Raw genomic sequence first — 22111 nt, 5'->3', positions numbered from 1 at the left:
GCTGAGAGAAGCTGGGCACGCCAGCCCCTGAACTGGGAGCCGATATTGAATCAGTGTTGTGCAGCATGACCGTGAATGTACATTGCAGTGGAAGCCAACGGGGACCTTTTCGTCTATAATTAACAGTCAGGCCTGCCAAGAAAATCAGTAGCATCCATATTGATCCTTCTAAAAAAAAAAAAAAAGCAGCTCAGCCGATGCAGATGCCGTATTGACATGGAACCAGGCTGGAAGTGAATGCCTCCCTAGAATATTGTCCTCGGTGGCTGCCCAGGACAGCTGGTTGCAGAGGTTGGTGCTTAAGGTCCGGGGTAGGAAATGCATGCAAAAAATAATAACTAGCATTTAAAAAAACCCTCATAACTAAACCAAACCTTTTTACTGGGACCAAAAAACAAAAACAAAATATTATAACACAACCATAAAACTGACAACTCCTAGAAGAGTACCAAAATTCCTATCAAACCCACAACATAACTTAAAAATCCAAAATTTTTAATTATGATAGAAAGCTCCAAGGAGGTTATGGAGAATTTTCACCTAATACTTTTGATTTCACATGAAAGGGCGGAAAAAGAAAAACCATCCGAGTGAGGCTAACAGGCAACATGCGTCAGACTTTAAATCAAAATTTATTTAGTGACTTTACAAGAGGTTGCTTCTCATAACTAGAAATGCAGATAAATAAAAATTACAAACATCTGATGGTTTTATTCTTTTTTTTGCAAATTACAAGGGGCATAAACCTTAAAAATTTTACACAGTCAATAAGTTGCTTAACTTTTTACATAATTACAAATCAACATACAGCAATTTAGGCTTTTTTAAAAAAACGTCTCCACTGTATCAACGTTGCTTTAAAAAATTTAAACGTTTTTCTTAATATAGATTTCCACCAAAATATGCAACAGGTACCTTTGTACAAGCCCAAAAGTGGGGGTGGAGGGAAACCCTGGTGGGAGGAACAAAATATTTTTACAAAAGTGTCCTATCAGTTATACTCGCCTGAGGGAATCACTATCCTATCATGGTTGAATTTTAACCCTAACTGAACTGAACTGAAGAAGAATTGGCCACATCAGACTTCTAATGTTAAGATTTTCATGTCTCTAAAGTCCTGTGGAATTTCTGGTATGCTCTGCCACCATACTTTCTCCTTTGAAGAGCGGGAACCATGTCATAAAGTATTTTTGGCTTAAAGTTCCCACTGCAAGTAGCATCTCTTTCTGCTCCCATCTTTTCTTGCATCTTTTTGCCCTCGTGCCAAGATCCACAGGCACCAATCAGAAAGAATAAAGCAGTTTGGCTTGCAACCTTTTAAAAACTGAGCTAGATCACAGAAGGCAGTGATCAGAGGGGGAGAAGGTATCCTAATTGCGGACTGTTGGAATTCTGAAGCAAAGGCAGAGAAGGGAGAGAATCTGTTGTGATGGACTGGAGACACTTTTCAATAGAACTAAAAGTGATTCAAGAGAGGCCTCGTGTCCCACGTCTTACACTCACATTCCTTTTGACTCACTGTTATCTTTGAACAAACAGGGGCTGCAGGTTTCCTGAAGAGCCTGCAACACCTGTTTAAAACAAGCAAAAGGGAGATAAGTGCATACACATGAGCAGCGATACCTCTTTAAGCTCCCTGGGAGAAGAGTGATTGTCTCCAGACTTAAGGTAACCTTAAACTTGCAACCTGGCTAGCAAGAAGAGGAGCCAACGTTCTAGCTGTTGAGGAATTTCTCTTTCTCAATCAGTCATTGAAGTACCCCAGTACTGCAAGAGACCTGTCTAATTTTGGCCCCAGTGACCGACAGCTGTCCCTCCCTCCAGCCTCAGAGGGTGTTCAGCTGCTTCAACATGCACCCGGTTGCACTGAAACCAGATGCACAAGTGTGCTTGTTGAACCCTAACCTGCACCGACAATGCTCCTGAACTCTCACAACCTTCAATATCTGGGGACCCAAGTTTGAGAACCCCGGCTTAAAAGAGTGGACTGCTTCCTGGCAAAGAAAGTATCAGCTAGGCAGAAGAGAAGAAAGACTTTGAAATTCCACGTGCGGACAGCTTCCAGTATTAGCACGGCCACAGTAAAGCATGCACTGAATCCCCTTAAAAAGTCATCCAAAATGCGCTAGTCCTCATGAAGCATTAGGCCTCCGGGATATTAGAGTTGATTTGTATTTTATGGCAAACCCAAAGCCAACTGGACTGTGGACAGCAGGAGTCTCAAAGTGGACAACTGCCATCTCAATATTCAGCTGTGTTGGCTAGGAGATACTAGACGCGTTCACACAATAGTTTGAACGCAGGCTTAATGTGGGTTATTGATGCTGAAGTGATTGTGTGAACCCACGTCAAGGTGGTTTATGGTCTGAGATTCCCACCTTGACCTGGGTTCCTTCACACAATCATGCTAATGTTGGTAACACACATTAAACCTAGATATGGATATGCACGGAACTGGGCGAGGGAGGCTTGAAGGGCAGGGGCGTTCTGCTTTAAGGTGGGGGAGGGTGCACTTACCCCTACCCCCACTTTTGCCCCACCAGCACTCCATGTTTTAAATGTCCACCAGGGCAGCAGCGTAACTCCCTGCCGCCTCGTTGCCCCCTTTACCGGAAGTAGGCGGAAGTATCCGATGCACCTGTGTGTGCCGGACGCATATGTGAGCATGTCGTGTGTGTGTCAGATACTGCTGCCTCGGTGGACAAACAGAGCGCCAGCGGGGGGGGGGAGTGGAGGGAGGGGTAAGTGCACCCTCCCCCACCCTTAAAGCAGAAGATACACACCCACCTTCAAACTGGTGGAACCGCCCATTTGAACCAGTTCGGAGGCCCATAAAGGGCCGGTTCCGAACCGGTTCTGTGCACATCCCTAAACCTAGATTCATACAACTGTGCGAGCCAGGCCTATCAAGTCTTAGAGGTGGCTTCCCTAGCAGTGGTTGTTTGCATTTAATGCTTGATCTGTACAAGTACAATGCACCAGTGATTTATTTAAATATTTACACAAACTAAAAACACAGAAATCTTTGGACTTCACAAGCCCAGCTTAAAAGTTAAACACAAAACCTCAAATAAATGTTTTTCTTTCTCTCTCTCTTTTTTGTAAAAATTCAGACTTTGTTTCAAGCAAAGAAATGGTTTTGTTTTTTACACCGCAAGCACAGCTCGCAACTGAGAAAAAACATCAAATAAAATAAAAAAACACAAAAACTAGAAGAAGAAGGGACCCCACAGCCACCGGCTGCGTTGCTCTGGGAGTGAATTGTTTAGAGAGCTTCCGTCTCGGCTGCGATTTCGAGGGCTCTCTCCCACCATCCGTCAAATCACACCAACCGAGCACAATCCCAACCACAGTCCCAGCACTGAAGATTCGCTAGAAATTAAGTTTCCATCGCAGGTTTGCAAGCCTGTGGCGGGAGATTAGCTCCCGGGAAGCTCTGAGACAAAGAAGGCATTGAGACAATAGTGCAAACCTTTACGGGGGGGGGGGGGGGAGGGGGGAGAGAAATCTGAAAAGCCAATGGGGGAAATGAGGTTTCCAAATACATCCAGTATTAAGGATAAGTGTTTGATCATGACATTTGACCAGTCTGCTGCGGGCAATTTCTGGGGCGGCACAGAAAAAGCAAGGGGATTTTCAATCGGGGACATTGATCTTCCCTTGGCATCTCTGCATGAGGAATTGCTCACAAGCCATCACACACTGGATTTGGGGTTTGCTGCATTGGCACAAAGCGCTAGGGAGAAGCTTCCTCAAGACCCATCCTCTCCCCCCCAAAGCGTCCGATCGTTTGGGTCGAAATCTTTCCCCACCATATTGTGCGTCTCACTGCTCTTGCAATGAAGCGTGCCATTTAGTCCTAAGATCCGGGGCAGGCATCCTCAGCTCTCCAGCCGATGTTGAACTACAACTCCCATCATCCCCAGCCACGATTTTGTGGCTGGGGACGATTGTCGTGCAACCGCAGCTGGGAGCGCCAAGGCAGCCCGCTTCTGTCTTCGAGTGTGAAGAGATCAAGGCCCCTGCACTGAAGATGTAAAAGTCAAGGCATGTGCACCGTTTCCATACCAAGGGGGGCCATTTCATACACGATTTTCTTAAGATGCATAAATCATTACCTGCGTTGGAGGCAAGCGTGCACGCCGTTGAGCATGAAAGGCAGAAGGCGGGACAGCGTGGGCTTGTCAGGAGGGAACTGGCTCCCTACACATGCTCTTAACCAGAAGGCCAAAACGTGCTGGAGAGTTTGGGGTGGGTGAGGAAAGGAGTATCCAGAGGAAGGGATACTTGCTCTGCCACAGAAACATGACGTGTCATCTGGCCAGGATACGTCCAAGAACAAAACCATGCCAAACTCTGGCTTCTGAAGTACTCTCTCCCTCTTTTTCAGTTTCCAAGGCATGCCCTTTTATATTCCACTTCTCTTTGGGAGCCCTTATTACATCAAAACCACCCACACACGTTTCTCCCATCAAGGAGAAGTTTCCGGATATCTCCCCTGTAACTATTGACCACAAGTGAGTCCACTGCCAACACCATTCCCACAATGCACCTGCAGGGGGCATTCCGCCACGGGTCTGTTCTATGTGCACATTGGCCCTTTAATCCTCCACTCAGAACCCGCCTACGAGTTGGTCATTCTTTCTGCCGCCATCTGGGCTTTGGTACGTTCCCCAATAGCGGCTTGTGGCAAAGGCCGCTGAACTGAGCATCAAGAAATTAACAAGATATTTAATATCAACACCGTCCCTGAAAAGTTCATCAGGTATCCTTTGGGGGCAGAGATAAGCTTGCCCGGCTTTTCTGTACAGAGTTAAGCAAATCCCAACGGATGGACAGCTACAGTCTACATATTTATACGTCTCTATATATTTATATATAAGTGTATATACAGGAGATCTATATATGCCAGTGTAGAAACACTGCTTCAAAGAGACACCGCTTTTTGTGAAAGGCTCCTAATGATTTTGGTGGTGTTCCCCAAGAGAGAGTTCTGCCTGGCAAGAACATCTGTCCACACAACTTGGTAGCCGGCATGGGAAGTCCAGACCGAGCCTGCCTGGTCTGGCCGCAACCAGAATCCATCCCTCTGCAAAAGCCTGCCTGCCCTTTCCAGGAAATGGGTGGATCCAGCAGTCGGGAACGGGCTGCGAAAGGCAGGTGCCCTGGTGGGTTTCCGCGGCAAGGAAGCCCAATGCAGGTCAAGGTGGAGGAGGGAGGGCTTGCATCCCCTTCCAACGCTGCGTCCGGAGGGCAGAGCACAAGGTGACTTCGTCCCTTTGGGATGGAGAGGTCAGCAGAAGATCTCCTCGCCCTCTGGTGCTGCTTCCGGGGAGTGAGCATCTGGGAAAGACAAAGGGGAGAGAGAGAGAGAGAGAGAGAGAGAGAGAGAGAGAGAGAGAGAAAGTCAAATACCGCACTTACCCAAATACAAGACGACCCTGAATTTAAGACGAGTCCTTAAAAAAAAAAAATACAGGTTATACCTATATTTTACCCAAAAGGAAGGGGACTCAGTTTAAGATGACCCCCTGATTTCTAACATCAAATAATTTGAGAAAACCTGGTTTTGGATTTAGTAACAGCAACCTCAAAGAGATACCTTTCATTTGGTTGGGGGGGGGGGAATGGCCATTTTTCCTGCCCTCAGAGCAAGCTCTTTGGTACATTCTCCAAACAGGGGAAATATCCCCAAAAGCACCCTGCTACGGTTAAGTGGCCATGCAGGTATTCCTCATTCTGGATACAGGAGTCTGGAAGTCAGTGAAGATGGACGAAAGACCTCTCCGCTCCAGATGGCATGTCGGTTATCCACTGGCAATATGCACATGTGCCCACTGATACTGGGACCCAGAGTAGGGGATACTTGGACTGCATAACCATAGGCATCCTCTGATCAGCACTGACCCCTGCTAACTGGGCAAAGAGGCACCTTTTAATGTGGTGGTTCTCTTTACTTAGCCAGAGGAGAGTAACTGGCCCTCTCCACCCCCAGCACAGGACCTCCAGTGACTGTTAACTGGTGTCAATCTTACGTTTATTTTTAGGTTGTGAGCCCTTTGGGGACAGGGATCCATCTTATTTATTTGTTATTTCTCTGTGTAAACTGCTCTGAGCCATTTTTGGAAGGGCGGTATAGAAATTGAATTAATCATCGTCATCGTCATCATCTTGCTGACGTGTGAGTGTGTGTGTGTAAGCTTTTCCCCCAAGACCGCCTTAATGCACAAGTAAAACAAAACATAAAGCAGGTATTAAAAGTAGCAAATGTTTCGATGTCACACATCTGCTTCAGAGCTATACAATAGAGGCGAAACATGCTCTGAAATACACTCCTGCATAGCAGTGAAGCTGATGTGATGTGAGACATCAAAATGTTTGTTTTATGCTTTATTTTATTTGTGCATTAAAGAGGTCTTGGGGAAAAGCTTGTGCTCCTTTGGAGGATGCATATTTCATAGCCGCTATACCGTCTATTTATTTATTTTACACACACACACACACACACACACACACACACACACACACCTGTCTGTGCACATACGTGTGTGCAAAATGTAATTCCGCCCCCCTCTAGTGTGTGTGTTGAAAAGGATCCTGCAAAAGGACCACCCCTTATTGAGAACCAGCATAGTGTAATGCTTAAGAGTATTAGACTAGGACCGGGAAGACTTGAGTTCAAATCCCCATTCAGCCATGATACTTGCTGGGTAACTCTGGGCCATTCACTTCTTTCTCAGCCCAACCTACCTCACAGGGTTGTTGTGAGGACAAAGATAAGCAGGTACACCACTCTGGGCTCCTTGGAGGAAGAGTGGGATATAAATGTAAAAAATAAGTCAATGAATAAATAAATAAATAAAATCTCATGGGTCAAAACAGAGAACTTGCATTTGGGGCGGTATAAAAATATGTTAAATAAAAACAAATGGACAAAACATCATCGGATTTCTTTAAGAAGTCCTGGAAAGCGTATTTCAGGAGAGAAAGTGGCCTTTTTCCTGTTTCACGCCCACCACGGCTCTTCCCGACAGCTGGGGGGGGTAGTGACCCACGGGACGCCTAGAAAACCCTGTGGGGGGACGAAAGGGGCCCCCGTGGGCGTACCAGCTGGCTGGGCACGGTGCCCCTTGGCCTTCTTCTTCTTCTCCTTCTTCTCCTTTGGCTTAGCCAAGCCGAAGAGGCGGTTGGGGGCCTGGCTGTGCCCCTCGGCCGGCTTGTTGCTTTGGTTCGACGTCGTCGTGCCCAGCAAGTGGAAAGCCCCTTTCTCTTTGTGTGTCCGCGAGAGGCTGTTCCGTTTAGAGGCCGGGGAGAGCTCCGTGTCCAGGTGGCCCTTGGAAAGCGAAGAGCCCAGGGGCCTGGAGGACGGGTCCTCAGAGGCTGGCAGCGAAGGAGTCCGGGCCATCCTGACGTGCTGGTTAGAAAGCTGCAGGCGGGGAGAGGGAAGCAGCCAAGATGAAGACCCGAAGAGGCACATCCGGAGCCACAGAATGCCCCATGAAGCTTGAGGGAGGAGAATGGGTCTGGTGGTAGCAAGCCGGACTTGTCCCCTTTGCTAAGCAGGGTCTGCCCTGGCTTGCATGCCAATGGGAGACTACACGTGTGAGCACGGCATGATATTCCCCTGAGGGGATGGGGCTGCTCTGGGAATGGCCCACACTCAGCCCACACGGGGCACTGGCCCACACAAGCTGGGAAATGTGCCCACAACTCTCTCAGCCGTGAGTGAGTTCAGCAGTGCACTGCAGGAGATCAGCAGCGGCAAGCACCCAGTCTTTCAAGGAAGCTGCCCGGCCATTTCTAACCTTCTCAGCTGAGGAAAAGTTCCTGAGGAAGTCAGGGTCATTTGCGTGACCTCTGTACATGCATGGTGGCCATTTGCGCCAGCTTGGAGGTCACACAAATGGCATGTGTGGAGGCCAGAAGCAGGCAGCCCATTGCTGGCTCTGGGCATACCCCTAGCCAGGACGCAGCTCCAAAGCTAGCGTGGTGTAGGGGTTAGAGTGCTGGACTAGGACCAGGGAGCCCCGAGTTCACATCCCCATTCAGCCATGAGACTTGCTGGGTGACTCTGGGCCAGTCGCTTCTCTCTCAGCCTAACCTACCTCACAGGGTTGTTGTGAGGAGAAACCTAAGCATGTAGTACACCGCTCTGGGCTCCCCGGAGGAAGAGCGGGATATAAATGCAAAATAAACAAAGAAAATAAAAAGCTGGCTCCAAAGCAGGAGCCCTGCCCAGCTCCGCCCCAAGCGCCCCGACCACTCCGCCCCTTACCGTGCCGAGGCTGGGCTCCCCCCGCAGGTGGGGAATCTGCTCCATGTCTCTCCTCAGCTGCTCCTTCTCCTTCTCCAGCTGCTTCTGGGCGGCCCGGAGCTGCTCCAGGTCCAGCTGGTAGGCGGCCTTCCTCTGCTGGAGCTCCTCGCGCTCCTTCTCCAGGCCCTGCAGCCCCTTCTGGGCCTGCTCCTCCCGCCGGGCCAGCTGGGCCTCCCGCTCCGCCAGCTCCCGCTCCCGGGCCTCCCACTCCCGCTCCCGCCGCCGCTTCTCCTCCTGGTGCTGGGCCTGCTGCTTCTGCAGGTTGGCCAGCTCCTGCCGCTGCTTCTCCAGGCTCCGCTGCTTCTCCTGCTCGATCAGGGAGTTGGGCCGCAAGGAGCTGCGGCTCAGGGCCCGCTCCGTCAGCAGCAGCTTCTGGTCCTCGATGAACGTGTCCTGCTGCACCACCACGGCCTGCAGGGGGCGGAGGGGGCAAGGCTCAGGAGGGAGGGGGGGCTCCCAGGCACCCCACGGCAGACCCCCCCCCCTCCTCCTCCTCCTCCTCCCTCACACAAACTCCCCATTGTGGGATATCCCCTGGCCCAGGAAGCTACAGTCCCAGCCCCTCATAGATATAGGCCGCGGCCAAATACTGAGTCAAACCATTGTTCCATCCAACACAGAATTGTCTACTCTGACTGGCAGCAGACTACTCTCCGGGGGTGGGGTGGGGGGTCTTTCCCAGCGCCACCTGGAGGTGCCAAGGATAAAAGCTGGGACCTTGTGCATGCCAACAGAGATTGTGAGCCCTTTGGGGACAGGGATCCATCTTATTTATTTGCTATTTCTCTGTATAAAGCGCCCTGAGCCATTTTTGGAAGGGCAGTATAGAAATCAAATTAATATTAACAACAACAACAACAAAAACAAGAAGAAGTTGCTTTAACAAAAGTTGGCTGGTGGTGATTACAAAAAAGAACTTTTATCGTCGCAGAATACAGGCTGTTCCCAGTAAAGCTGGTTTTTGTAATCACCATCAGCCAATTACAAAAAGCAACTTTACTGGGAACAGCCTATATTCTGTAGCGATATCTATAATAATAACAGCAACAACATTGACAATAAAATTCAGCCATCCCAGGTCCTTAGGAAGGACTCGATGTCTGGATAAAACAAACCAGTCAATAACACCTGTCTGGCTGTGTAAACAAGAAATAATAACAACAACCACCAGATCCACTGAGTTGCAGCCCCTTACACAAACACCCCCAAGAATTGATGTTTTGATGGCCTTCCCGTTGCTGAATATCCCCTGGACCAAGAGGCCGCAGTGGGACCGCCGTCTTTCATAGATACATAGTGAAGCTGCCACACGCGGAGTCAGACTATCGTTCCATCTAGCTCAGTATTGCCTACTCTGACTGGCAGCAGTTCTCCAGGGTTTCAGACTTTACGGGCCCTACCAAGGATTGGATCTGGGACTTTCTGCACACTAAGCAAGTTACTCCATGACTGAGCTAGAGTTGCATCCTCGGAGCACCGGATCCTCAGTCAGGAATCTTCAGTCACCCACAGTCAGGAAGGCTGTCTGGATTCCTGAGGGGCGGGAGAGAGGGATGCTAACTGACGTGTGTTTGCCTGGCCTGCTGCTCCTGGAGTTTCTGCACATGAGATCACGAGGACTTTTTTTGGAAAGGCTTTTGTTTGCATGAGCGACTTTCAGCCTAAGCTGCTCCGAGCCCCCGAAGGGGGCTGATTTATAAAGAGGGGCGGACATTCTTAGAGAAGTCGAGGTAATCAGCTGGAGCATTTAGCCCTTTTAGAGACCAGAAACCACCCCACGGTGCTAGAAACCCCCAAATCTTCTAAAGAGCAACCATCCAGGTGTGCGTGCACTTTGAGGCATTCAAGTGTTCCAGTTCGCCACACAAGCAGTTGGGGAAGCCTTGTGGGGAAAGCCACTGGCTGAGGCGGGGGGGTGGTGGTGGCGGCATCTCCCCCGTCCCCTCTGGCAGCTTACCTGTAATTTGCTGAGCAGGCTATGCAGGTTCGTGATGCTCTGGAGGACTTGCTGCAGGATAAACAAAAACACATCCGTAAGAGAGGAGCGGTTAGCTGCTGAGGACATGATTTGCTAGGCCCTTCGTTGAAGCTGGGGTCAGCAACCTTGTCGCTCCAGCTGTCGTTGAACGACAACTCCCTCCCATTGTTGGTCCACAACAGGAGTTGTAGCTCAGCAACCGCTGAAGAAACAAGGCTGCCTACCCCGTTTTATGCAACACAGAGCTGTGTCTTAGCCCAAGGCAGAGCAGAAGGCTGACTGCAGTCCACTGGCAGACTGTTGGTCAATTTCTGGTGGATCCTGGCCAGTGTTAGCCAGCGGGGAGGGACTTCTCTGCAACACGATCTCTGTCTGCCTATATTTTGGGTTACCTCTTACTGGTTTCAAATGGATCACAATGGGTTTTTTAATTGTAAACCGCCTTGAGCCATTTTGGAAGGGCAGTATAAAAATCAATCAATCAATCAATCAATCAATCAAATAAATAAATAATTTTTTTAAAAAAAATTAAAAGCAGGTATATGAAGCTGCCTTATAATGTGTCAGAATATTTGTCCATTCAGGATGTGCATATAATGTGTCAGAATATTCGTCCATTCGGGGATGGAGAAATTTCTCCAGTGGAAATTCTCCCTGAATTTCAGGGTTCTCCCAAGGAGATGCATCAGAGAATTTTCGCAAGTGGTTAACTCCACATTCCAGGATTAGAATGGGCCAAGGTCTTAACCCATCGCCTGGAAGTTTCTCGGACAGCAGGCCTTACTGTGGGTTTTCTACGAGGCTTTACTGCAAATTCAAAGTTGCCCAAAATAACCAATGCAAAAAGCGGATTTTCATTTTTTTTTAAACCCTGGATATAGATCGGGCTACACTCTAATGCAGGGTGAAAAACCTGAATTGTGTGTGAAGGGCTCCCTGAGAGCTCACAGGGACTTTGGCATAAATTTGGCTGATATGTGAACAGGAACCCTCCATTTCGGAGGAGATGCGAACTAAAAAATGGGAGTGAAAAACTTCTTGCTCCTGATCTGAGCTGTTATCTGATCCTTTGAGGTTCAAACCTGGGCTCTTCTGCACACAAAGTATTTGCTCTTCTGGGACTTTTACAAACAGCAGCCTTTACCACGAGTTTACGGGGAGACTTTACTGTAAACACGAAGTTTCCCCCCAAAACCAACACAAATAGTGGATTTTACCACCCGATATAAACCAGGCTATACTTTTAACGCGCAGTGAAAAACCTGAATTGTGTGCGAACTGCTCCCTGATAAACTCGCAGGGACTTCGGGGTAAATCTGGCCGATATGTGAACACCCCCGCCTCCATTCCGGAGGAGATGCGAGTTAAAGGGCTTTCAAAGCCCCGTGTGAAAAACTTCCTATTAAGTGAATGCTTCTGGAAGAGCCGAATTCAGTGCTTGCTGCTGTAGGAGCCCTCAACATTTGGTTCCCCAGACACTGCTAGACTACAGCTCCCATCGTCTTCAACGCCGCCGTCCAAACGCCGTCTGGCGACCCATGTTCAGAAACCCCTGCAAGACTGCATTCGGTAGGGTCCCTGTGGAATTTGCAAAACCAACTGTGGCATGCACTCAGGCTAGCAATAAGACAGTGAATATGTAAACATGGCAGACATACATATGGAGCCGAGCCTTCCACAAAGACAAAGCCAGTGAAGACGTCCCAAGCAGTGTCCCCTCTAACAGGGATTCCCAGATGTTGTTGACTACATCTCCAAGCAAAAGCCATTGCAGCTGGGGGTTCTGGGAGCTGTAGTCAACAGCATCTGGGAATCCCTGTTGGAGGGAACACAAGTCCCAAGGTTCCTAAACATAAGCAGGAGAGAGAGAGAGAGAGAGAGAGAGAGAGAGAGAGAGAATACTTCACTGGGCATTAGGAGAGTTTAGACACCTGGAAGGATCAAACTGGATTCTGGCACCCTCTGCAACCCTTGCTCAACAAGGCCCCGTTTGGTTCCTTGCAGGAGAACAGAAGCCCTTACCTCATTGTTCCTTTTCAGCACAAACATCAAGTGAGCCGTTCCTCCCTAGGAAGAGACAACAGTGCCTTAGTGAGCCAGGGTCCCAGGAGGGGCAGCAAGAAAGAGCAGAGCCGACGGGCAGCAGAAACTTCTTGTTGTCAGAAACTTTACACCCAATCCAAATGGGGGACCATTCAGCAGCAACTTGGCAATCCATTGCCCTGGGGAGAAGGGCGCAAGGTCGTGCTCGCCCTCAGATTTCAGGTAACAGGAAGTGGCGGAGGGGGAGAGATCAAGTTCTAGGTGGCTGGCCCAGAACGAGAAATACAACCACCTCAGCACTGGAAGCCTTAAATTTTCCAAAAAGGCTTTATTTGAAGGAGGTACGTTTCTCCAGGGTGGTGGTCTGGTTTTTCAATTCTAGATCCATGCCTTTCAGGAAGCATGAAGAGCCATTGCTAACGAGGCTGTAACCCCCAGGGATGCTGTGGGGAAGGGTGTGTGTGTGTGTGTGTGTGTGTACAAAGCTGACTTCAAAGCAAAGTAAAACATAGGAAGCTGCTGTCTACCGAGTCAGGCCATTGGTCCAGCTGGCTCAGTATCGTCTACACTGACTGGCAGCAGCACTCCAAGGTTTCAGGCAGGATTCTCTCCCAGTAGTTGCTCGACTACAATCCCCATCAGCGCTTCAGCCATCGCAGCGGAGGATGGGAGTTGTAGTCCAAGGTTCGGAGCCTCTGCTCCAAGGCCTCAGGCAGAAGTCTTTCCCAGCCCTGCTAACTGGAGACCTCGGGGATCACAATGGGGCCTTCAGCAGGCAACAGACCCCCCGCCAGACCCCTACCTTCTTCAAGACACTGTCCGACTCCGTCCTGCGAAGGTCCTCTGCGTCGTCTCTCTCCCCGCCTAAAAAGAAAACCCAGACGCTGACATGGGCTGTTCCGCTCTTCCTAGCCCAGGAATAAGACATCCTCACTAGCAGAAGTGGAGCCCTCCTCAGCAGAGAGCTGACCGTCTACGCCCATCTAACATGTCTCCGCAAGCCGCCGATTTGAAAGGCCACGTGAGCCTCGGGGACCTCGGGCAGCAGAGCTGCAGGGGTGGAAAACGGCCGGGACACTCACCTTTGCCCACGCTCATCTGGTGGCTGTCAAATCCGCCGAAGGTCTCAGCCCTCCTGGGGAGGGAGACGGGCCCCACCGCCTCTTGCTCCGGGGCGAGGGTGCACATCGGCGGCCCCAGGGCGCTCCCCAGACTCCGGCTCACCAATCCTTGCAACAGCTCAACTGCGGGGAGAAAAGAGCCCGACCGGAGAGGCGAGTGGTGAGAGCAGCTGTCATACAGGCAGACTGGTCTTTCGAGCCAGCAAATGAGAGTCCTCCACGGCTCAAGATAAACTACAACTATTGCAAATATTTATATACCGCTTTTCAACCAAAGTATGCATGTATGTATGTATAACATTTTATATCCCACTCTTCCTCCAAGGAGCCCAGAGTGGTGTACTACATAGTTAAGTTTCTCCTCACAACCCTGCAAAGCAGGTTAGGCTGAGAGAGAAGCGACTGGCTCAGAGTCACCCCAGCAAGTTTCATGGCTGAATGGGGAGTTGAACTCGGGTCTCCCTGGTCCTAGTCCAGCACTCTAACCACTACACCACGTCCCCAAAGCAGTTACACAGATATCAATCAATCAATCAAATAGCTCCCTGTCCCCAAAGAGCTCACAATCGAAAAAGAAACATAAGGCAGACACCAGCCACAGCCACGGGAGGGATGCTGTGCTGGGGTTGGAGAGGTCCAGTTGCTCTCCCCCTGCTCAAAATAAGAGAATCGCCACTTTTAAAAAGTGCCTCTTTGCTCAGTTAGCAGGGGTTACAGCCAGGGTCTCATACTTCTCAGCTGGGGGGGTCACCAAAGTCAAACTCTGCTTAGGGTGCCAGAAATCCTGCAGCCAGCCTCTTCAAGATTCTTTCCCAAGTTCAAACCCATCTCTGCGCACAACGGTACGGGAGGTCTGAAATCAAGCACCCCTATCATCTTCCATCGAACGAAGCCTGCGCGCTGCTTTTCTGAGGAGGGCAGGAGTGGTGGCCTCAGAGACCAGCTTACCTTCGCTTATCACATTCTTCATCACGCTCTCCCCCTTGGGGGCCTCCTCCGTGTTGGCCCGGAACAACGTCCTCGCTCCCGTGCTGTCTTCCTGCCCGCTGCAATCCGTCATGTCCCTGAAAATCTTCTCCTTCTCCTCCAGCAGCGTTATGATCTGTTGGTCTTTTTGCTGGAGCTGTTCTGTGGGGTCGGGCAAGAGAGGTCGGTCAACGGGAGAAACCCTCAAAAGGAGGCCACTAACTCTACGGAGCCCAAGCGATCTCCGGGGCTTGGGCACCACCTTCTGGCAGGCCGGAGAAAGGCAGGGATGGAGAGGAATTTTGCTCACAAGGGGGCCACCTTCTCAAGTGAGGATGGGGGCGAATCAGACAGCTGCAAGCAGATTTCATGTAGGAAAAATCTTGATCGCATTTTCTCACCATGGCAGCTCTAATGGCATCTAATATAACGTTAGAGTCAGATGGGACCTTGGCGATCATCTAATTTGACTCCCTGCTCAGTGCAGGAATCTGCTACAGCCTCCCTGACATATGGCCCTCCAACCTCTGTTTGAAAACCTCCAGCAAAGGAGAGCCTGCCACGTCATGAGGCAGGCTGTTCCACTGTCAAACTGCTCTTACAGCTGGGAAATTCTTCCTAACACCTAGCTTATTTCAGATAACGCAGTCAGAGATCTGGGGCTGTGAAAGCAAACTTATTCTTACAAGTTCCCCCCAGTGAAGAAAGGTGAAGAGAAATCCCTTGATTTTATTTTTTTATTTTTATAGAACACATCTGGGGGGCAAGATAGAAGCCCTGCTCCTATTCTGCTCTGACCACATGGGTCTGTTGCAACCTGGGAAGCATTGTGCCATGTGGGAGGAGTCAACTCTGTGGCTCCTCCCCCATACTAACCTTGCCATGGTCCAGAAGGGGAGGAGCTGTAGAACTCCACCCACTGCATGTTCCACTTCATGGGAAAGCTCCATGACACAACAGCTCCTGTTTTGCCCAATAACCAGAGTGATCTTACAGGACCTCAAGAATCTGGGTTTCAGTCCCTGCTTTGGGGCATATTTTAGAGCCAGGTTTTACCTGCAGGAGTGAGTGAGTGTGTGTGTGCGCGTGTGTGTGGTTTTACCTTTCAGTTCTCTGGCTTTGGTGTCCAGCACTCGCTTCTCCTCTTCCGATTCGCTAGGGATGCCTTCGTCTTCTTCCTTGTCCCTGTAGGGAAAGTGCAGTACTCTTGGTAAAAAAAGGGGGAAAAAATTTCATGGCAAATAGACAAAAGGGTTGGCACCACACCGAAATACCAAGCGGGCAAAGGGATGGTATAGTGATTTGTTTCTATCCCGTCCCTTTCCCGACGTCGTAATGAAAGCACTGCACTGCTTTACGGCCAACAGAGCGGAATGCTAGACATTGGCACGGTGGTGGTGATGGGATATTTTAGGCAAAGATTTCTGGTTCTGCACGGATTTGCACTGGTTTGCTCATTAAGATCCTGATGGGAGGCGCTTCTCCAGGGCTTCCAACTTCTGGAGCGAAGTGGGTGGCAACTGTGGAGAAGGCGGTTCCATACAGGTGCTCCCACGGAATGATCATCTTTCTCTCCCCCCAGTTCCCACTGACCCCAGCGTGATCGGTTCGGGGTTTGCTTCCACACACGCTCACGCGCCCCAGACAAGTCTTTAAATTCCTTACATAGTGTTTATCGTGTCTTGAATGGTGTGGATCCAGCTGCTGCGCTCCTCCTTGGAGCTGGCGTGAACCTCCACCATCTCCGGGTCTTTCCCCACCATGCTGATCAAGAACAAGCCCTTCTCCTCGTGGGCCACCTCTCGGACAATCAGCTTCTTCAGAGAGATCACGGTGGATCGCTGATCCTTTTTGTTTGCAGGGTGTGGCGGGGGGAGAAGAGGAAAAGAAATGAGTTAGATTTTTGGTTGATGTTGCGTGAAGTCTTCATAGCTATAGTTAGGTCCCTCATTGTTGGCTGCTTTAATAGACCAAGGCCTCAACGGAAGGTGGTCAAGGTTCCATTACTGTGGACACTAAGCAGAGATCTAAAAACAAGAACATCAAGAAGGCACAAACTGGATGAGGCCGAGGCCAGAGAATGCTTTAGTTTAAGACTAGAGTTCTCAAATTTGGGTACCCAGAGGATGTTTGACTACAATATCCATGATTGGCCTGTCTCCGATCTCCCTTGGTTGGGCAAGGTGATTGAGAGAGCGGTGGCTAATCAGCTCCAAGTGGTTTTGGAGGAAACTGATTATCTAGACTAGGGCTGCTCAACTTTGGGCCTCCTGCAGATTTTGGCCTACAATTCCCATAATCCCTGGCTATTGGCCACTGTGGCTGTTTTTGCAGTCCCAAAACAGCTGGGCATTTGGTGCTGGGTGTTATCAGTATGCTGATGACACCCAAATCTATTTCTCTTTATCATCATCATCATCATCATCATCATGTAAAAGCACTCATTCCCTAAACGCCTGCCTACAGGCAGTAATGGGTTGGATGAGGGATAACAAATTGAAGCTGAATCCAAGTAAGATGTAGGTGCTCATTGTGGGGAACCGGAATCTGAGGGATGAGTTGGATCTTCCTGTGCTGGACGGGATTACACTCTCCCAGAAAGAACAGGTACGAGGTTTGGGGGGTGCTCTTAGACCCAGGCCTCACCCTGGTATCTCAGGTGGAGGCTATGGCTAGCTTCGGCTGATTCGACAGTTGCGTCCATTCCTTGAAGAGAATGATCTCCAAACAGTGCTGCATCAGATGGTAACTTCCAGGCTTGACTCCTGCAATGCACTCTACATAGGGCTGCCTTTGTATGTAATTTGGAAACTTCAGTTAGTTCAAAATGCAGCAGCTAGATTGGTCTCTATGGCAACCAGTTCTCCTCAACCAGTTTTTAAACAGTTCAGATTTTATGGTTTTAAGTTTGATTTTTGAAAGATTATATTTTGTTTTTAATTTGTAAACTGCCCTCAGCTGTTGGATTGGGCAGTGTACAAATGTAATAAATAAATAAATCAACTCCCATCATCCCCACCCACAATGGCTGGGGATGATGGGAGTTGTAGTCCAACATCCTCTGGGAACCCAAGCTTGAGAACCCCTGGGTTAATTAGTAGGGTTGAGACAAAATGGTCCCCCACTTTTTGCCAATCATCGGTGAGCAACTATTTCGGCAGTCTCTTGGGGGTCAAAGGCAAGCCTATCCTCGGCAGCATGGTGCATTTCTTGGTGGACATGGCTGCCATTTTCTTCCCAGAATGCTCTTCCAGGCAAGGCTACATCATCACACGGTGTCATTCTGAGAGGCATTTTGGGTTTTTAAAAAATCTAGCAGCCGCCATTTCTACCCCCACCCCCAAAAACCTCCTCTGTGCAATGCTAATGTTGCAGAGAAAGGTTTTCTGGGAGAAAAACAAAGAGAAATGGTGGCCCACCATGAGAATTACTGGTGCGGTAAAACACAGGATGAAGAAAGGCCAAGCCGGCGGGGAGTCATTTCACACACTCCCCTTGCCCCCGATCCCCTCCCCTCCCCCAAATTAGGCCAAACATTTTCCTCCAAGAACTTTAAGCCCAGTTCTAGAATGTGGTATATTCCGAGGACTTTCCTTGAGAACAAACATTACAGGAGAAGGAGAAAGCACGCGGATCACAAGCAGGCCATTTAAGTAAAGAAGCAAAAAAAGGCGGGGGGGGGAATTGACCAGTATGTCTCTGTTTTTCTCTTCCTTTTGCCTTGCTTTTAAGAAGGCTTGATTATGTACAATAAATGTAAAAGCAGAAGAAAAAAGGTACGCAGTGACTCCTCACCATAGCTGAAGGAACACAATTAATACTTTTAAGGAGTGGAAGAAAAAATCTCTGCAGGGCTTACCAGAGATGCAAATGCGTATTTCTGATCCTTTTCCTGTAGGAATATCAGGACGTCAGAGAGAAGAACTGCCTGGACCTCTGGCAAGAGAAGAAAAGTGCCATGTTGTAAAAATACACACCTGTGTTCACCTGCACAACTAGTAGCTGAAAATTGCGCCCATATGGAAAAGGCAGAAGAGACGTGTGTGCCTATTCCATAGGTCCCACAGGAATCTGCTATGTACAGAGACACAACACTGGTCAATCTAGCTCAGAACTTTCTATACTGCATGGCAGTGGCTCTAGGCGTTAGACAGAGGTGTTTCCCAGGCCCACTTGGAAGTGCTACCAGGAATTGAACCCGGGGCCTTCTGCATAATTCTATAACTCCCAGGTACCATTTCAGACTGCAGGGGTGTCTGTGAATGTTCCTGCTGTAACGCAGCAAACTAGCATGTGGGAAACTAGCAAATGACGAGAAGGCTGGGCTAGAACCTTCTCTCCAACACGCTAGGTTTCCACAAGCGGATTATGCCAAAGGGTCAGATCTTCCAGTATGGGATGTTTAATTCATTTGCAATCAACTTTCTTAGCCTACAGTCTGGACCAAAGGGGACACATTCCTGAGCAACGTTAAGCGCCACCTGCGGATTTTCTCTCTACAAGCCCTTGGGCCAAATGCTATCAGATGACAGATTCCTCTCTGGTGCGCAAGCAGCTGCAGGAGCTGACCCTCCCTGATCCACCCCAGCTCCTAAGATGTACTTTGGATAGCAGATATTTCCCTTGCAGCACATCATGTACACACCTAGCAGGAATCGTGTGCTGCGTCACAGGAAGGCAGTCAAGGATGCGGGACACGGCACGTATTATGACAGGACTTCCCCACCCTGGGTCCCAGATGTTGGACTACAACTCCCATCACCCCCCTGCTGCAGCAGCAAGGGGTGATGGGAGTTGTGGTCCGGCATCTGGGGAATCCAAGGTTGAGAACCTCTTAGCCTAAGTGAACAAGGATTTGAAAGACAGCTCCAGATACAACAGCGGATTTGAAGAAGCACACCTTCCCCACTCACCTTTCAATCTCCCTGTGGCATTTCTCAAGGAGACGGGTCCATCCCGGACAAACTTCCTGCGCCGCAAGTCCTCCCTGGCGAACATCTGCCCGCTCTTCATCCTCATGATGGACTTGCTCTCCGTTCGCGTGTAGATTTCATCGAGACGCATCTTCTTCTCGTAGTTGCTGACTTTGCTGTTTACCGCCGTGATGACTTCCTTCACCAGGTTGAGCGACATCATCAGATCCTGGTGTTCATCGTCACTTTCTGGAATGCAAAGGAGAAAGAGATGCCTTTCAGTTTCTCTTCCTTTTGCCCATTCAGTCCTGGAGTTCTGCAAACTCAGCTTCTAACTTCTCATCTGTGTTCTGCTTTCCTTGATCCCCTCACTCACCAGCTAACACTGCAGATGTAAACAGTTGGCCATGACTTTTAGATCTGTCCAGAGGGTAGAATTCATTTAGATTGACAATGAACAGCTCTTAGCCCCAGGCAAATCAAGCCCAGAGAGCGAAACTAGGAGGAAGAACCACGGACAAACACCCTCATTCTTGAAAATTGCCCCAATCCCCCTATTTCACCGCCTGTAAATGAGGTGGTGAAATGGACTGGGGAGAATTTTGGGTCAACCCTAAACTTAACATGAGAAAGAACCATTTTAACAGAATTGAGCTTTCCTCAGAAAGGGCTTTCACTTAAAGCTTGTTCAAGACAACGGGCCTTCTGCAAAACTGGACACTGAAATGTTTGTGGGATTATTTTATGAAAGATGTTTTCTAAACCATGACAACTCAGGTGCAATTTATGCAACTCCCTCTGAGATTAAAATCTCTGTTGACCCACCAAGTTTGAAAACTGGAGTCCTTTAAGGAATTTTCCAGGAGAGAGCATGCAGCCATCTTTCCTTCTGAGGCCACACTCACAGAGGGAAGGAAGACACCTTGTGGGGACCTTTTCCACTTGGAAAGACATAGTGATGCACACTGAGAAAGGCCCTACCTTTGGTATACTGTAGTATTCTTTGTAGCAGCACTGGATATTTGGTGATCCTTTGTGTTACTAGCAAGATGCACTCAGGAATGCCCAGGCGCCTCACCACGGCACTGCTCATCTTTTTCTAGAGAAAGGAAAATGCAATGAAAACCCTCGATAAGGAGTCAGAGTGAAGATTACCCTCCTCGATAACCATCATTAAAACATCTGAATATCTCACTATTGAGGATAAACCTAGTAGCCTACAGAGGGGGGTGGGGAGACTCTTTCCCTATGACCAATGCTAAGGACCAGCATTCCCTGTAACAAGGTTTCCCAGATGTTGACTACAACTTCCATCGTTCCCAGCCAAAGCCACTGCGGACAATGGGAGTTGTAGTCAACATCTGGAATCCCTGTTATAGGGATTACTACTAAGTGAGGAAACGGCATCAGCAGAAGAACTAAAGAGAGGACCAGTGTGCAATCAGCTTAGTACCACCAGCAGTCCTGGGTCTCTGCCTGTCGACTGGGTGCACATCAAGCACATCAAACCTCTTCGACTTTCCCCATTTTCTAGGCACCTCCCCCCACCCAGAATATCTATTAAGTGCTCCAATCTGGAGCTCTTCTGAACCCCTTCCAGCACCTTGCAGCACAGCCAGGGAAGCTTCAGGAAGGTGGGATGAAAAAAGTTGTCCCTTTTCCTTTCCTCCCTCCCGAAATCTTTCCCTACTTCTGCAGTACCTAAAAAGTGCTGCAAGGTTTCTGTTCCAGGCTGGCTGGAACATTAAATATGGGCACTCCTATTAGAGGTGGAGAATACACTGCACTTTTTTTTTTTTTTTGGCAGGTCCCTATTGGTCCCTATCTGTGATGGGGAAATTTTCGATTGTCATGTCATTCCCTTCTCCAGCTCCCCAAATGAGGGGACAACATAAAACCATGCTTCTACCCACTTTGCTGTTCTCTGCATATGCAAGTCCCAAACCTTGATGAATGCCTGGAACCGCTTCTCCTTGGAATGCAAGTCTTTAAAGTAATTCACTGCCTCGTTGTGGTGTCCACAGAACTTGCCGTAGGTTTTCTTCATTCGCTCGGCGTTCTCACCGGAAAACTGTGAGATGGGAAAGATCATCAGGGAACTCCAAGAATTTCAGCGAGGGATAAACAACCTACCATCATCCATCAACTCAGTTCAGATATCGCACCCAACCATGGCTGGCACTAACCACAGTTTAGAAGCCGATCCATGCTTTGCAGCTGCTTGCCTGCTTTTGGTTCCTGCCTCATGAGTGCCTACCTTCAGTCTTTAATTCATCCACTTCCATCTCCATGGCACAACAGCCTCTGAAGGCAAAGTGATGTACGTAACTCTGGTTTTCCAGTTTAGGCATCAAGGCAAACTACAGTTAGCACAAACCATGGTTTGTAAGCCCTCTTCAAAGCATGCTTTCTTATTATCCACAACCTAGATTGGGTACTCTAAGGCCCTTGATGACCCAGGGACTCACTGAGACATGAAAGGCAGGCCACCCACTGAAACGCAAAGCAAAGCTTTCCCAGAATCTAACCAAGACACGAAAGGAGTGTGGGTGACATGGTGGTATGATTTCTTTGCAACACTTTGGGTAACATGGAATATATTTTTTAATTATCCTCCATTGTAAGGTAGCTGGGGTCTATGAGACCCCAAAGAAATTAATGGGTGTGTGTGTGTGTGTGTGTGTTTGTGTGTGTGTGCAGAGCACAATTTGCAGTTGTGTGCACAGCTTTAGTGCCTTGTGTACCACGCTTGCTCTTCCACACTATGATCAAAATT

At 49.0% G+C, this 22111-nt stretch overlaps 1 protein-coding gene across 12 annotated transcripts in view; it reads right to left on the bottom strand.

Annotated features, from left to right (window-relative positions):
* Positions 1–613: 613 nt before the first annotated feature.
* The window catches only part of AKAP13 (A-kinase anchoring protein 13), a 193378-nt gene continuing 171880 nt past the window's right edge, over positions 614–22111 (bottom strand). For all 12 annotated transcript variants that reach the window (XM_053272105.1, XM_053272116.1, XM_053272112.1 and 9 more), the window contains 14 exons: positions 21281–21406; positions 20317–20434; positions 19336–19584; positions 18282–18358; positions 16088–16269; positions 15525–15607; positions 14405–14584; positions 13418–13579; positions 13138–13199; positions 12315–12359; positions 10272–10322; positions 8276–8725; positions 7108–7426; positions 614–5343 (listed from right to left, as the gene is read on the bottom strand). In XM_053272105.1, the coding sequence (XP_053128080.1) occupies positions 5294–5343; positions 7108–7426; positions 8276–8725; positions 10272–10322; positions 12315–12359; positions 13138–13199; positions 13418–13579; positions 14405–14584; positions 15525–15607; positions 16088–16269; positions 18282–18358; positions 19336–19584; positions 20317–20434; positions 21281–21406 (2154 nt within the window). In that variant the 3' untranslated portion in view covers positions 614–5293. The remainder of the gene's footprint in view (positions 5344–7107; positions 7427–8275; positions 8726–10271; positions 10323–12314; positions 12360–13137; positions 13200–13417; positions 13580–14404; positions 14585–15524; positions 15608–16087; positions 16270–18281; positions 18359–19335; positions 19585–20316; positions 20435–21280; positions 21407–22111) is intronic.

Source organism: Hemicordylus capensis, chromosome 10, assembly GCF_027244095.1.
Source record: "Hemicordylus capensis ecotype Gifberg chromosome 10, rHemCap1.1.pri, whole genome shotgun sequence".
Classification (NCBI taxonomy): domain Eukaryota; kingdom Metazoa; phylum Chordata; class Lepidosauria; order Squamata; family Cordylidae; genus Hemicordylus; species Hemicordylus capensis.
The sequence above is the reverse complement of the archived record's forward strand: the minus strand, read 5'-3'. Positions and strand labels throughout refer to the sequence as shown.